Source organism: Prinia subflava, chromosome 32 (genome assembly GCF_021018805.1).
Source record: "Prinia subflava isolate CZ2003 ecotype Zambia chromosome 32, Cam_Psub_1.2, whole genome shotgun sequence".
NCBI lineage: Eukaryota > Metazoa > Chordata > Aves > Passeriformes > Cisticolidae > Prinia > Prinia subflava.
Genome location: NC_086278.1, coordinates 123,660 through 139,602, shown reverse-complemented (window position 1 = coordinate 139,602; position 15,943 = coordinate 123,660). Strand labels below are relative to the sequence as shown.

At 55.0% G+C, this 15,943-nt stretch overlaps 1 protein-coding gene across 7 annotated transcripts in view; it reads right to left on the bottom strand.

Moving 5' to 3' along the window:
* NUDCD3 (NudC domain containing 3) overlaps nt 1-9,545 on the bottom strand; it is a 30,204-nt gene extending 20,659 nt beyond the window's left edge. Inside the window, exons 1-4 of one of the 7 annotated variants that reach the window (XM_063420817.1) lie at nt 9,433-9,545; nt 9,146-9,221; nt 8,268-8,426; nt 5,885-6,177 (exon numbers count right to left, since the gene is read on the bottom strand). In XM_063420817.1, the coding sequence (XP_063276887.1) occupies nt 5,885-6,177; nt 8,268-8,426; nt 9,146-9,221; nt 9,433-9,530 (626 nt within the window). In that variant the 5' untranslated portion in view covers nt 9,531-9,545. Of the gene's footprint in view, nt 1-5,884; nt 6,178-8,267; nt 8,682-9,145; nt 9,222-9,289; nt 9,358-9,432 lie in introns of those variants that run through there. The other 6 variants (XM_063420816.1, XM_063420819.1, XM_063420818.1 and 3 more) reach the window with 6 other exon arrangements.
* Nucleotides 9,546-15,943: the final 6,398 nt, after the last annotated feature.

The window sequence follows — 15,943 nt, the reverse complement described above, 5'->3', positions numbered from 1 at the left end:
AAATGGGTGCACATACAAGCATGAGAATGGCTGTCGGAATACTGGAGACTCATGTAGGACCAGGAGCACAAAGATTGTCAGGTGAGAAACAAGCATGGAAATGATGATTCTTCAGCCCAAAAAGAGGCTGAAAGGGGAAAATGGACATGACAGAAGAACCCCACAGAGGGCAGAGAAGGGGACTGGAGATCCTCTCAATGCCTCTTCATCTGCACAGAGCCATGCATAGCAGTGCTGCATGGCAGGGACCTGGTGCAGGATGCTGTTGCAGAGTCCCCAGGCATGGGAGGGCTGAAATCCAGAAAGAAAAGGGAAAATAATCCTCCCAAAGGGTTGAAGAACCAGGTGTTTAGAAAACCATTGAGCCACTATGTATCAGGGCAGGGTGAAAGCACAGAGAAAGTATCACTGCACCTGCTCATTCTGTTCTTCTCTTCCCCCAGCATCTGCTGCTGATGGAGACAGGATATGGGGCCAGATGGAGCTCGGCTGTATCAGGTCAGGCCGTTCTCTGAGCTCTGTCTGACTCCTGCTCATGACAGGCCTTGGCCATGCTGGAGGAATTCCCCATGCACAGCCCCACGTGCATAAGAGGAATCAGAACCAGGACAGATTCTCCTTAAATATGGATCAAGATCAGCTCCTTTCTAGGTCAGGCTGGAAGAACAGCATGGACTCTTAGGTGAGCTCATCAGGAAAGTCCACAGGGGCAGTGGGGAAGAAAACCAGTTTAACTGGCTTCTGGTCTGGACAGTCCCAGACAAAACTAATGAGCACCTAAGGGCTCCCCTCACTTCTGAATGGAAAAGGCTTGAGAGGAGAAAGCTTGGGACAATGCAGTCGCTGAGTCAAACAAAACTAGCCTCAAAGTTAGCAGCATGCAGCAACAGCTCCTCTTCAAAGCCCTGCTCCTCCACAGAGGGTGACCAGCAGTGAAATTCTTGTCCCTGGCACCCCAAGGAGGATGCAGCCATGCCAGAAAGCCCATTCTGCAGGCACCTCACAACAAAATGCCATCTGGGCTTCTAGCAAAGCCAAGCCGTTGCTAAGTCAAGTTAGATTCACACAGGCGCCTCATGGAAATTTCCCAGAGCACTGCTGTGTCATCCCAGGGATGCTCCCAGTGTGTCTCACAAAGGGTTAACACCAGGTAGACAAGGGCTCTGGGAATGGGAGTAGTGGGTCTCAAGAGAGAGCTGGAATGTTAGGAGTTAGCTCACCAGATTAATGCATTTCAGTTCAATTCCACTCTGGTTCTCACCAGCCAGTAAGCCAGGGAGTACACCGGGGATTTTTGTAGGTCACTGCTGAGCCCCAACACCCACTCACAGGGATGGCATAGCAACGTCAGAGAGACCAGCCTGCTCATGGGGCTCACCTGGACCTGTTGACTGGGGCAGTCAGGGTGGCCAGGGCTCTGCTGCTCAGCAGCAGCCTGTTTGCCCCCTTCCTTGGCACAATGGCACTGTGTGCATAGGGTGAGTGGAGTCCCCCCTGAGTCACAGACTCCAGGACACCTGAAGGGTCTCCTTCAAGGTTCCACAAAGTGGGGAGCCATGAAAAGCCCCCTCCTCACCTCAGCCCACTCCTCTAGCCACCTCTTCCCTCTCCACACCACAGAAGGCGAATGGCTGAGGCCACAGACACCCCAGGGTTTCATTCTGCATGTTAGTATGCCAGATCGCCCAGCAGCAGCCGAAGGCTTCCTCAGGAATGAGGCACTTGCATATCCTCCTGGGCCCACCTGGCACGTTGTTCCATGTCCCAGTGGCCCTGCTTCCAGCCCTGGCTGTGCTGTCCATACCCAAAGATCCTCCTCTCAGAGACCTCACCTAGCCAGATGATCTCTGAGGTACAGACCAGATCTGCCCCATCCTGAGCACACCTAGTAGAAGCACCTGGGAGAGACACAAAAACTAGATGGAGAAACACATGAAGGTGAGACATTCACCATCATGCACAGGCTTCCAGGACTGCCCTTCCCAGCTTCCTGCCACTACCTCTTGCCCATACACGGAGTAAGGAAAGGGACTCACAGGACAGAGGGATGAGAACTTCCCCGCTTCCCCGTTCATACCAGGAGAAAGCAAGGAGCAGAGGGAAGCCAGGAACCAAAGTCATAAAGCACAAGCACAGGCCGGGCTGTGCAGTGCCACACGTGGGCTGCCAGGCTCTATTTTAAATGCTGTGTGGCAAATATATGCAGGATGGAATCCAAGCTGGGGGAAGGGGAGGGTGCTGGGCAGCAGAGGTGTTCAAAATTAGGAGCTGAGCTCAGGCAAGGATGGCTTCTGGGAGCAGATGGGGGAAGAGCCAGAGCTGAGACTGTGCAGCTGCAATGCCAAGAAGAACAGCCCCATGGTGAGGTGTGAAGAGGGCTGTGCCCTGCTACCCTCCTGGCAAGGCAGGGACAGCAAGAGAGCTGCAACAGCTGGGGAAGCATGGTTGGAACACTTGGGACAGCTGCAAGAAGAGCCTGGCTTCCTCTGTGGCACAGAGACCTCTGACCCACTCGGCACAGCTCCTGCCACGAATGCCACCCCAAAGACACCTCAGTTCTCGGTGTATTTACAGGGCAACAAAGAGGAATCAATTCACCTGCCTTTCAAGTGGAGAAGGTGAGGGACTTGGGGAGACCTGGCCGAGCCCCAAACTGAGCCCTGAAAACCTCCACAGCTCCAAAACTGGCTTGATTCATCTGGATCGACCCTGAAAAAGCTGCTACCTTCCACTGTGCTTCGTAAGATGTTCCCAACCAGCACCCCAGCATCCAGGCGCAGTGTGAGGCTCTGATGGGAGCTGGCAGATCTGGGATGGTACCTGCCCTACATTTCCAGAGCTGTCAGGTTGACAGAATGAGCAAGTTTTTATATAGATTCTGGCGGCAGCGGTTTTCTTCACCAGCGGCTGGAGGGGAAGGGGGAATGAAGAGAGATGAAAAATATTTTTGTTTAAGCTCTTTTCTGCATTCCTACTTCCAGAATTGTGCATTACTCATGCACCCCTCGTACCCAGGCTGGTAGCTCTGGGTTTTGCTCAGAAGGAAGGGGCTGTGGAGAATTAAGCAGTTGGTTAAATTATTAACAGACTGTCAGGGGGTGCCCGCGCAGCCCCTACTGCCTTTCCGGGGTCTCCAGTGCCCCCCAGAGGCATCAAAACCAACTACAGCCCTGTGACAAACCCGTGGGCTCCTCTGCCCTACTTCAAGACTGCAGACACTCCATTCTCCTGGCCTGGAAACCACTAGACTCCTGGGACTGGGCCTCCTGCACCTGGTCTCACCCATCAAGTGTTTAAACTGGGCAGGCGTTAAACAGGCTGCAGGTGTTACATCCCATCAGTGAGTCCAGGGTGGTGGGAGCAGTAAGAGAGGAGGGAGAAGAGCCCACTGAGGAAGGCAGAAGTTGCAGTGGCAGCTGTATTCAGAAGAAGGCACCTTCTTTTCATGGCAACACCCAGGGGAGAGCTGCCATGCAGGGCTTGGTGTTCAATGCCACAGCTGCAGGCTGCAAAACAGCACCTGAGCATCTGAAGTCTAATAGGGGCCACTCTCCAGTGGTGCCACGACACACTCAGAGGGTGGCATATGTGAGGGTTGAGTTTTAACCAGGCTCTCACCACACACAGCAGAAACCATCTCTCTTGGCTCCACCACACTCGCTGTCAGATCCATCCTGCTCCCACACAAGCCCTCATCTTCCTTCCTGATCCCTCCAGTTTCCTTCCTGCTGCCCTGACATTTGTTTTCAGGCAGCTGAACTCTCCTCACACCAGCTGCTGCCCCACAACCGAAGTCCTGAGGTGAAACTTCACAGGGCAAACAGCAGCAAACATAGTCTGCACAGGGACACAAGCAACTGGCACTCAGCCCAGCTCCCTCTGGTCAGGGCTTCACTGGGCCTCCAATCCCTCCTTCTCTTCTCCACTGGGAGAAAGTGGGCTGGACACACCCAGGCTTCTGCTGTGCACTCTAGCAGGGCTTTCTTTGACTTGCTAATTTTGCCCAGGGATCAGTGTCAGACTGGCAGCCCCAGGGACAATCCTCCTTTACTAGGAGAGCTCCCGCACAGGCATTACAGGTGATTTCATTTTTGGCTTCTGGCTTAGCTTTATCCCATGGGATGCACATCAGTTACATGTAAGTCCTTTCTCCTCCTCCCACTGGACCATATGACTCACCAGGCACCTTGCCGGTCCCATTTCCCCCTCCCCCAGTGGTGGCCACTCTAAGACTCTTTGCCAACACAGCCGGAGCTCAGGCTCTTCTCCAACACAGCCTCCAGCCAAGGCTGCAGAACCTGACTCCACCACTGTCCCAGAACAATGGAATTGTGGAATATCCTGAGCTGGAAGGCACCCATGTGGATCATTGAGTCCAACTCCTGGCCTTGCAACTCCTGGCCTTGCAACCTCAACAATCCCACCATTTGCCCAAGAGTATTGTCCAAATGCTCCTTGAGCTCCAGCAGCCTTGAGGTCATGACCAAGGAGGCTGTTCGAGTGCCCAACCATCCCCTGGGGGAAGAACTAAACCTCTCCACTCCTGCCACGTATCATTCCACTGTTCTCAAGATTTTGGTCCTCAGACAGTCCTTTCCACGTGCCAAGGGTAAACAGCCCCAAAGCCGGAGCAGTGAATTCTCTCTAGCTCTCAGGGGCATCAGCCATCCCAGTCCTTACAAGATTTGGAGTTCTTCCAGTGGTTCACTTCTTTCTGGCAGTTTGCTCTTCCCAATAACATGTCCAAAGCTGGCTGGGAGGACAGGGATCACCAGCTCAAGCTTCCCTCCTCACCAAGCACCAGTGGGATGGCAGGGATAAGCCACAGCAAAGCCCCACATATGGCCAGGACCATCGTGGTGATCAGAGAGGGTCAGCACAGCCATCAGATGGGACCTGATGAACACAGAAGCAGGGAGGGGAGGAGGAGAAGCACAGCCAGATCCCAGCATCATTCCCCTGATTTGGTCAGCAAAGAAACACAGGAATTTGAACCTCAGTGAGGCGTGAGGTCCTGAGTAAAGGCTGGGCAGCTCTGACTTGGCTCAGGGTCAAGGTGATGCCAGGGAAGGATGAGTGAACCCTGTACAGGACCTGCATTCAGGTACATGGTTCAGAAAGGCCATGCTGGCCCTCCAGAGCCCACATCTTGCTGCTCTGAGAGTCAGACTGCAAGTGTCCCAGAAGCTGTGGAAGGACTTTGACACAAGGACATTTCTGGACAAATGGTGGCTGCTTGGCACTGCTAGAAAGCCACCGAGCCTGGCTAAAGAGAAAACTTTGCAGCACTTGCTTGATCTTCAAAGCTGGCCCTGCTCTGAGCCCATGGCTGGGCCAGAAACCTCTAGAGGGCTCTGAACCCATTTGCTGCTGCAGCTGCCTGCCACACGGCCAGGCCTGCCAGCACCAACTTCCAGGTATTACAGGTATCTGTGCACACTCCCAGACAGCTGCTGGATGTCTCCCAGCATGCCAGGGAGTCCAACACTGACAAAAAGGTTGCAGGCTGGTGCCAGGACTTCCATGTGATCCTTAGCAAGTGCCAGAAAAGGGACAGTGCACACCACAAACAGTTTGTGGAGGAGCCGCATGACCCAGCCCAACTTTATGGGGCCAGGTACAGGACATGCCCCCACTCCTGTTCAGAGCAGAGTGGGAAATCCTGAACCACCCACAGGACAACAACTGCTGTCCTCCTGTGGGGAGTTACACAATGCCTCCGGCCTTGGAAGCCTGCAAGGGAAATCCTCACAGCCTCCTGAAGGGCTGAGTGTCTGCAGAGGAAGGTCAAAATCCAAAACAGGCTGTGCAGGGAACAGTGGACACCCTGTCCATGGTTTTGCCTCCCCCCACCAGGAGCATGAAGAAAGTAAGAGACCCTTACGTGGGCAGCTCTGCTGGGGCAGCAGCCCCTGGAGGCTCCATTGATACAGGGCTGGGGGCTGCAGCTCCCTGGGCTGCAGCTGATTCCTGTGTGCCTGCAGCTTCCCCGGTATCTGGTGCTGGGATGTGCTCCGTTGTCTCCACCTCAATCTCCTGAGCTGCAGGGCACAGATTCACCCTCTCAGCAGCTGCAGCTGCCTCCTCCTCCTCCTCCTTCTTCCTCAGCTTTGCCTCCAGCTCCCGGCGCCTCCTCTCATCATCCTGCCTGGCCATCCGTTCAAACACTCGGAATGCCTGGGAGAGAAAGAGCAAACCAAGTGAGCAGCATTGCCAGCTCTGCCTGGGATGCCGAGAGAAGGAAAGAAGCAGCATCATCACACTGGGGGCACCTACTCCTTCCTGCCCTTCCTCCCTCTGCACCACATACCTACCCTGAGCTGCTTCAGTCACCAACAAAAACAGCTGCTGTCTCTTTGAAAAGTCCCATGACCACATCAAGCACACCTCAGAAACTCCTGGGAGCATTTTGGAATTGTTTTTAGGATTGTATTCTCACAGCCAACCTCACCCTAGCCTGGGAAGAGGGTTGGTTACTCCAGGGAAAAGCAGAGTGGTGAAATTCAGCTCTTGCCTGGGAGGGGGCTCCAAGAGACCCTTCCCTTACTCCATATTCCAGGGCTCATCCAGGGAGCATTTGCAAGCCTGGACTCAGTTAAAGTCCCCAACAGGCAAACAGGATGAGCTGCCCCAGGAGAAGTTTCAGAACAGCTGACCTGGCACTGGCTGTGCCCAAACAGACAGGTGCAGGAGAAGATGTGATTCTAGGAGATGTAATCCTACCCCTCATCTGACTGCTGGCCATGCCTGTCCAGTGCAGGCTGGAGGTCAGCAGTAAAGCCCACAATTGTGTCTGCAGCAAGGGGTGATGGCCACTCAGACCCTGCACCTTCTTCTTGAAAGGGCTGCAAGTTCTCCCATGCAAGTGCCAGAGCTTTGGCACTGTAAACGTGTTCTAGAAAGTGTGGAAGCATCAAACACAATCCTCCTTCACTTCCCAGGAATACTCTGGAGACAGATTTAGCTCTTCCAACAGTGAACTGGCACACCTGCTTGACTCAAGTCTTCCTCTGGGTCCAGGAGATGCAGGACAAAGGACACGGCCCAGGGAGGGCTCCTGCCAGCACAATCACAAAAGAACAGAAGCTTGTGCCACTCATCCCAGCTTTCCTCCCCAGGCAGTGAGCAAAGGGAAGAATGTGGGAGAGGTGAGTACCAGCCCTACATGGATTCTGCAAACCAACACCTCAGGACTGTGTACCCTGGACTGCAGTCAAGCAAGGAGGAACAAGCCCCTTCCATACTGTCCCCACACTCTGGGTACCTCTGGCTGCAGCCACAAGGCTGCCCTAACACCTTCCCATGGCAGTGACACTTCCGTGGAAAGGAAGCGCCTCCTTCCTTGTGCCCAGCCCCAAAATTGCCAGGGTGACACTACATAGAAACCCCAGCAGCACTGCCCTTCTGCCCAATAGTTTGAGCTCCATGACATCCCTCTGCAGCCTGAGCCCCCTCTGGGGTCTGCCTAATCCAGAGAGGCCAGCAGGGGCTACCCCTGGGGGTAATGAGGACCCCCACGTGCCACAGGGCACTGCAGAGAGGAAAGGACTCCTGTCCCCTCATCTGAGGTATGCCAGGCCTGACACACCTGGGAAGGAAAACTCATCCAGTCCGAGCAGACAAACACCCTAGGCAGAGCCTCACTCTAAGTTTTATGAGCTCACTTCCTCCTTGCCAGTGAAGATTAATAACAGGCCCAAATCAAAGCTGCTTCAACACCAAACCAGGCCGGTCAGGGTTTTTGCCCCCTCCTATCCAGGAGCGGGACCAGAGCAATGCTGGCCACAAGCTCTCGCTCAGCAGAGCCCAGACCTGCCTCCCTCCACGAGTCTCGGGTCCTCGTCTGCCTCCTGCTTCTCTCTGGACTCTCTGCTCCCACGGCTCCTGGTGCCAGCTCCCCGAGACAACCCTGGCCCGGTGCTTCCGAGGCCTAGCTTCGAGCTGATGTCGCAACCCGGCTCTTCCCACTGGGGTCTCGCAGTCCTCGACTGCCGCCGGGCCTCATCTTCTTACGAGGGTGGCGCTTCTCCCCGCTTCAAGGGACCTCTACTGCCTTCCTCTGCGCTCCTCCAGGCACCGCCGCTGCCCCGGGGGCTGCTGTGCTGCCCGACCCCCGCCCCACATCTCCCGCTCTGCCCAGACCTAACCCCGCCGCCGGCTCGATACGAACACCGCCCAGTCGGGGAGACACGGCCGGTTCAGCCCGGCCCCGCGACAGGGACAGCGCCGGCCGCCAGCAAGGCCAGGCCGCTCCATCCCCCCGGTACCTGCAGGGCCATGGCCTGCGCCGCGCCGGGCGGGAAGCCCAGGCGGTCTCCGGGCCGCAGGAGGAGCCGATAGAAGTCGGTCTTGCGGTAGAGGAAGCCGAAGAGGATGCGTAGGAATTCCTCCACGTTGCCGACATGCTGCAGGATGCCCAGCAGCGCCTGGTCGTACATGTCAGTGAGCGCGGCCTCCATGGCGGCCCAGGGCCCGCTGTCACGGCAACGGGTTCGCCCTCGTTTCCGGTCCGCCCGGAACTCGACCGGCGCACATGGATTCCGGCCTCCCGGGAGGACCCTCCCGCCCCGCAGAGGTTTCCAAGGCATCCCCGGCTCCCCAGTGGCACCGCTGGGACCCCCTGTCGTCTCCCAGAACCAGGAGACGCCCAGCCCCCAGGCCCCCATGTCCCCAGTCTCTCACTCCCCTTACCCTCCATGTCCCCCATGTCCCCCATGTCCCCCATGTCCCCGGCCTCCCCCTCCCCTCGCCATTCCCGGCTCTGCCCCACGGATCGGGGGGGGGGGGCGGGGGAGGCGGGCGCTGCAGGACCCGCTCCGAGCCTCCAGGGGGCGCCAGGACCCGCCAGCGCGGGAGTGGAAGTGGAAGTGACGCGGGCCGGGTCCATGTGGCGGGCGGGAGCGGCCCCGGGCGGGAGCGGCCCCGGGCGGGAGCGGCCCCGGGCGGGAGCGGCCCCGGGCGGGAGCGGCCCCGGGCGGGAGCGGCCCCGGGCGGGAGCGGCCCCGGGCGGGAGCGGCCCCGGGCGGGAGCGGCCCCGGGCGGGAGCGGCCCCGGGCGGGAGCGGCCCTAGCAGTCCTCTCGCTCCTCACCGGGTCTCTGGCCCGGTGTCACCCCGGCCGCTGTGACCCCTCGGCCCGCTCCTCACCTGTCGCAGCATGAGTTTATCCAGCCGTGCGCAGGAGGTTTGGTCCAGAAAGGTCCTGGAGCAGACTGTATCAAAACTACCAAAATTAGAAATTATTCCATCTTGATCGATTTGATCAAGACTGCGACCATCCAATCAACTCACCCACCAGACCTGCAAATCCCCCTCTCCAGGGAGGAGAAAGGTGTTGGTGCCATTCCGACAGCCCTGAGAGGTACCACCCCAGCCTGCTCTTTGTCCCTGTGTGGAATTGCTCCGTCGCAGAAGGTTGGTCAGGCAGGACTTACCCTCGGTGAGGCTGTGCTGGCTGTCCTGAATCACATGGTGCCCTCCGTGAGCTCAGCAGAGCTCCCAGGAGGATCTGTTTCATAATCTTCCCAGGCATAGTAGTTCCCAAAGGTATTTCTTTTCAATCAGTCAGGCATAGATCCTGTTTATGAACACTTTAATGTCTACAATAACACTGGAACATACTTTGCTATGTGTTGTTAAACATGTGTTTACAACTCTGCAGATACTTTTCAGGTTATTTATAAGTTGTCTAAGGAACTAGCTGAAAGTAGTAAAGAATTTTATCCAAAACCCATCTACCTGGAATTAGTGCATTGGCTTCTGTTAAATCTGAATACTCAGTTTGAGGCTGGACACATTGTTCATCTACACATGGGAATAAAACAACATCCTAAATTTATCTTGGGAAGGTGAAGTTTCCCTTCCCCATCACCCAAGGCTTCACTTGACGGCTATGACTTTTCCTAAAGCACGGAGAGGGGCCTGGCAACTCCATCAGCCAGTTCCCTCAGAGCTCTGAGATGCACTTTGGCACCATATGGTGGTACTTTTGCTCAGCCCTGAAGCTCTGGGCTTTTCCTGTTTCACTCTGTCTCTCAGGCAGAGGAACAGCATGGCCCCGAGGGTGGTGGGCAGTGTTAGTGCAGCTGCTACAGGGACAGGAGCTCTGGGGCAAGGACAGTGCTCAGGGTAGGGCAGTGTGTGGAGCCAGGCTGATGCCAATGGGGACTGCACCTTCCCAGGATCCACACCTGGAATGGCGTCCAGAGTTTGGATGAGAAATGGGCAACACGGAGAGATGAAGATTCCAGGTACGGTCTGGTCAGTGCTGGGATTTTTTCTCTTATTATTCCCCTACTCCCCACCAATTCAGCCAGACCTGGCCTGCAGTTGATCCCTTGCCACTCTTGGGGTGATTTGAGGTGATTTGGCTGCAGCGCTGAGGCACAGCTGAGCTACAGAGCTGAGTATCCCCTGCAGGGGATACCAGGCAGGGCGTATTGCCCTGAGGCTTTGAAGGGTTTTGCACTCACACCTGTCCCCGCCGCAGGGAACACTGCTCTTGTTCAAGATGAATGTGCTGGATCCCTTGTGTGTCCATCTCCAGCCCTGTTCCCCCATCTGCCCTTGTCCCAGGGGCTCCATGCTGCTTTCTGCAGTGGCTGCGGCCATAGAGCCTTGCACGAACCCATCAGGTCTGGCTGTCACCCAAGGCAGGAGACAGACAGGGCAGCCGTGTCTGCTTGTGCCACCCCAGCTGGCCATGCCCCAGCCCCGGGGGCAGCTCGGTACCTCTCGGGTCTGGTTCTCATCGGGCTCCCCACGGTGTGGGGCTGACATTGGTCTGAATTTAGGCTTAAGGCTCTGCCAGTGTTTGTGTGAAAGGCAGGCAAGCAACTTTCTCATGTTAGCCTGAGAAATCTTAAAGAAGAATTCAAACAAACCTTGGAGAGTAAGAAACCATCCACAGGTGGTGTTTTTCCAACATGTTTACTGGAAAAAGAAATGTTTACAAAAGGGTGTAGATGCTGAATAACCAATCATGTTCTTTGTACCGAACTACTCTATAAAAGTAGAATTTAGAAGAATAAAGTTTGCTCTCATCTTAACCATCATGGAGAGTCATGTTGTTATTTCTGTGTTGTCTGAAAATCATAACAACAGCACGACTCCTGGACCTCTTGGGTGCTTTTTCCCAGTGCCCCCAGTACTCCCTTCCCCTCCTGCACTAAAGCAGTTTGGAGAGAACCAGTTTTTAATAGAACACACCCGGGAGTAAATATCTCACAAATTTACAATCTATCACCATTCCATGCTGAAATACACCCACGCGTCCTACCCCAGTGCTGAGTGCCAGAGCTTGGCACTTGCCGGGGGCGAGGTTTGGCCCGGTGCTCTCCTACTTCTCCTCCCACTTTTCATGTGCCCTGTGCGAAGCTGGGACCTGGCAGGCCAGGGTGGCAGTGGTGGTCCTTCCATGCACCCCAGCACAGCCTCCGGGGCTCCATCCTGCCGGTGGTGACTTGCTCCAGACTCAGGACAGTTGGTGCTCTTGGTGCTGTAGTGGGGCTGAACCACTCTGCCAGCAGTGAGAGCAAACCAGCGTCCCTGTGGGGGATGGCTCCAGGGTTCCAAGCCATGGGGACACTGCTGGGATCATCCTGTCTGACCAGGGAAAAATCTCAAAGGATCTCTTTGGGCAGTGCCTTGAGGAGGATGTGGCTGCCCCTGGGATATGTGGCTGCCCCTGGGATATGTGGCTGCTGAGGAATGCTCCCACGGTGGTGGTTATGATGGATATTGGCAGCACCATGGGGACTGGGGCCACTTCTGTCCCTCTGTTTTGGTGCCAGCAGGGTCGCCAGGTATGTGGGTCACTCCTCTGTGCTCCTTTGGTAGGTAGTGAGGTGTTTTGATGGGCCCCTCTAGTCTGGGCTGCCCCAGGGCAGTGGCACTGTGGCCCAGCATGGAGGTGGCCAGTGAAGGCGGGTTGGTGCTGGTCCATTGGAGATGGAAGCTCTGGGGGGGTGAAGAAACAGCTGCATGGTGCCACCCCTGGTGTGATAAATGACATGGGATAATTTGTGTTTATGATGTATATAAAATATAAATTAAGCAATGCTCTGTAATATAAATAGTAAAAGTCAGTTGGGCTTGGGACAAACGAGTTTTGGGATGGACAATTGTCTCTGCCGGGAATTTGAGGATCGACAATACCTCTGAGAATAACAAGATTTGCAATAGAAAAGAAAGATGGTGTGAGACAGATGGGTCCTTCCTCTCAGGAGATGGAACTGTGAATGATCCAGCCATTACAACCGATATGGATCTCGCTCCACCATCTGGGGGAGGCATCCCAATACAGGATTCAGAGAGACTGAATTAATATTCATCCTCCCTGGGAAAAACTATTCAGGAAAAACTATTCAACGGACTGCAGGAACTCCCATGAATATGAAGGAAAAGAGCAAAGACAAAGAAGATGTGGAGAAATACTCTGCCCCCGGCTAAAAAACCTGTATATAAGACAACCCCCAAAAGACTGAATTTGTGAACAGAGCAGTTATGGTGCGCTAGAGGCCGTAGCTAAGGTTCACCCAGTGCCAGTCCCGGGACTCAACACTGAACTTTCGATTGTTGGCTGACCCTAAATTTTGTTTGTTAATTCTTGAAAATTAATAAAATCATTTATTAATTTGGAATTGGCTAAACGTTTATAACACCTGGGCAAGTGGGAACTGTGCTGGGCTGGGGGGAACCTCAAGGGCACCTGCCCAGCTGGCCTCCATTGCAGACATCCCCCAGCTCTCTGCCAGGCACGTGGGGTGCTGGTGGTAAGGGCTGTCCTGCAGTGGGTGCTGCTGGTCAGTGGGATGGCCAGCAAATCAGGTAGGAGACAGGAGAGCTGGCCCCAAGGAACTGCTTGCCCTGAGCAGAGGACTTTTCTGTGTCATGCTCTGCTAGGGAGAGCTGTCCTGAACTGGCAAAGGGGATACTCTGCACTGTAGAGCATCATGCCCAGTATGGGAGAATTACCCAGAACAAACGGGTTATAGGGGTTTGGGGACTGGTTTGGCATTGGTTAGCGGATGGCAAGCAGTTGTACTGTGCATCACTTGCTTTCTTGTGTGTTCTCTCCCTCTCACCATCTCTCTTTTTTTTTTTTTTACTGCATTTCAATTATTAAACTGTTTTTATCTCAGCCTATTTTTGCTTTCTTGAGTATGTTCCTTACTCCATGAGAGGCAAAGTAAGTGAACAGCTTCAAGGTGCTTAGTTGCCAGCTGACAGTTCTTTTTGATGACTGATGTGGGGCATGAAGGGTTTGAGATAATTCCCAGGTGCCAGCTCCTGATTCCTCCAAGGGGACCTCAGGAAGTGCTTGGTCCATGCTGAGGGCAGGTCCACACTAGCAGCTGCCTGACACCCTCGGGCACTTCTGGGCGCACTGGGATTTGCTCTGGAGACAGGTGAAGTCGCAGGCAGTCACTGCAGAGTTTTCTAGAGCAGCTCTCTAGAGAACCCTGTGTATGCTGGGGAAGGGGTGAATCTGGTAGCTCTGTTTAACCTGTCACCAGCACCTGGGGAATATTTGGGCCCCCCATTGAGATGACAGAATGTTGCTGGTAGAAGCCCCCATGAGGTCACAAAAGTGCCCTGTGGAGCCACAAAACCCAGGCCCTGGTGTAGCTTGGTTGTCAGAGGCTCCAGCAGCAGTGGCAGGAGCAGCAGCAGCAGCAGCTGCATCATGATACAGGCACAGTGGGCCCTGACTCTCATCCTCCTCCTGGTGGCCCTACCAGCCCAGGATGTTGGGGCTGCTCTGTGGCAAGCACAGACAGGGGGTAGGTAGGCAGGCCAGGACCAGCACCCAGCTCTGACAGATCCCAAAGAGCAACAGTGACTCGGAAATCAACTGACTCACTTTCTCTCTAAAGCTCTGCAGCGTGAGGCTGTGCAGGAGGAAGTGCCTCAGGAAGGCCGTCAGGCAGTGCCAGTCCCTGGCGAAAACACCAAGGCCTTTCACACAACAGGCGTGTCAGGTAATAGCTGTCCTTTGGCCATTCAGCAACATCTGCCAAGATCCCCAGGTGTCTGCAGGCTCTGCCCTGGTGCCACACTGTCAGTGCAGAGCCAGTGCTCTCCAGCAGCCAGGAGTGGTTCTGGGGTGACTGTCAGCTCTGGGGTGCAGGTTGTTGCTGTTGCTGTCCCAGGGACACACACTCGGATGCTCTGTGGGTGCAGCAAGATGCTCACCACCTCTCACTCTATTCTCAGGGATTTCAGAAGTTTGCTCTTTTGGGAAAGAGGCCACCTGGCCACCCCTTAGCAAGTGATGGGAAATGTGACTCTGGATCTAATGTCCCTACCCCAGCACCTGCATCCCAGACATTGCTGTGAGACCCTGGAGGCCCTAACAAAACACAGGGAGATCCCCCTTGGGAACTGGGGTCCAAAGGGGTGCACTCTCAGATTTACATGGCTTAGGAAGACCCTACATCATTCTCCTGAAAACTCTGTGCCTGAGCCATACTGTAGCTTTACTTTTCCCTGACCCTTGGCAGTGGTGGGGAAGGCCCCCATGCCAGGATATAGGAATGCTTCCAAAATTATCCAGGCGCTAGGCAGTCCTGCCACAGGTTGTAAGTGGGAGACAAGTCCTCAAAACTGGGGGCAGGCAAATGCTGCCCATACTGCAGAAAAGGCAGTAAGGGATAGGGAAGTTCAGGTGTCTCCCCTAGAGGGCTGACTGCATCCCCTCACTGTGTGAGTGCTGGGCTGGGGAGGGAGAGCTGGGGGTGGCTCTCCTTGACACAGGAATGGGTTTTGTTCACCTCACTCCAAGGGGCAATTGGTCAGACAGCTGTGCTGCCCCCATGCTCTCTGTCCAGTCCCTTGAGTCCTTTCCATAGGGACAGCTGTATCCTTCGGCATCAGAGAGAGTCTCCATCCAGAGCAGCACCTGCCAAGCCTCAAAAGAGAAGATGGGCAAGTGCAAGAGAAATTGTGTGCAAATGTGAAGGATCCCCAGAGACAGGGAGCAAAGCCTGGGTGTGCTGTGTTCTTCCATGGTCCTCTTCCCTGTTCTGTTGTTCTGTCAGGACAGATGGTGCCCCAGGGTATATGGAGAGCTCCTTGGGGGGAGTCTGGTTGCAGCTGTGGGCACAGATTACAGCTGTGGGCACTGGCAGGGTTTGCCCAGCTTCTCAGCTGGACCCTGAACTACAACTCCCCTGGCACTGCAGGAGTCACTGGTCAGTCCTGGCCAACTCTACAGCCTGAGCACTGTTTCCAGGGTTTGCTGTGGGGGAAATGCAACTTTATTCTTTCCATTAAGGTCCAGAGTATCATGATGGGAGGGGACAATCTTCCATGGAGACTTCCAAAGTGCTACATGAAATCCTGAGGGAGCTGAAGATGATACTAGGAGGTGGGTACAGGTCACTCCTGACAAGCACGATTGGACAGCAGAGGTTTCAGGTGCATGTAGGGGTACACCCCAGACCCTCACTGCAGGGACTCCCCATGTCATGCCCTCTGGGTACTGGTGAGCTGCAAGGGTGGTCCAGAGTCTCTACTGCCAGTTGTGTCTCCAGCTGAGTCCCAGGGACTGTGTTCACCCCAGTCAGATCATCCCTGGCCAGAGCACAAGAGAAATTGTGGGCACATGTGAAGAATCCCCAAGAACAGGGAATAAAGGCAGACACTGGAAGAACTGAACTGTGGCTACTCCAAAGTGTAAGCAAAGCTGAGAGGAGAGAGGATCCAGCGAGCAGGGGTTTGCAAGGCCTTTGGGATTTCCCTTGGTTTCTACTGAAGCCATGGAAATGTTGCTGCCACAGGACATTCCCTCGTTCAAAGATGCTGTTCAAAGAGCATTTGTTGGCAGTGTCAGCCCTCTGGTGAGATTGCCAGAGGTGTGCAGCACCCACTAACATGCACAATTGATCTTCCAGGTGTGAAGAGCCTGAGCCTCAACAGTGCTGTCAGCAGGAGATCAGCCAG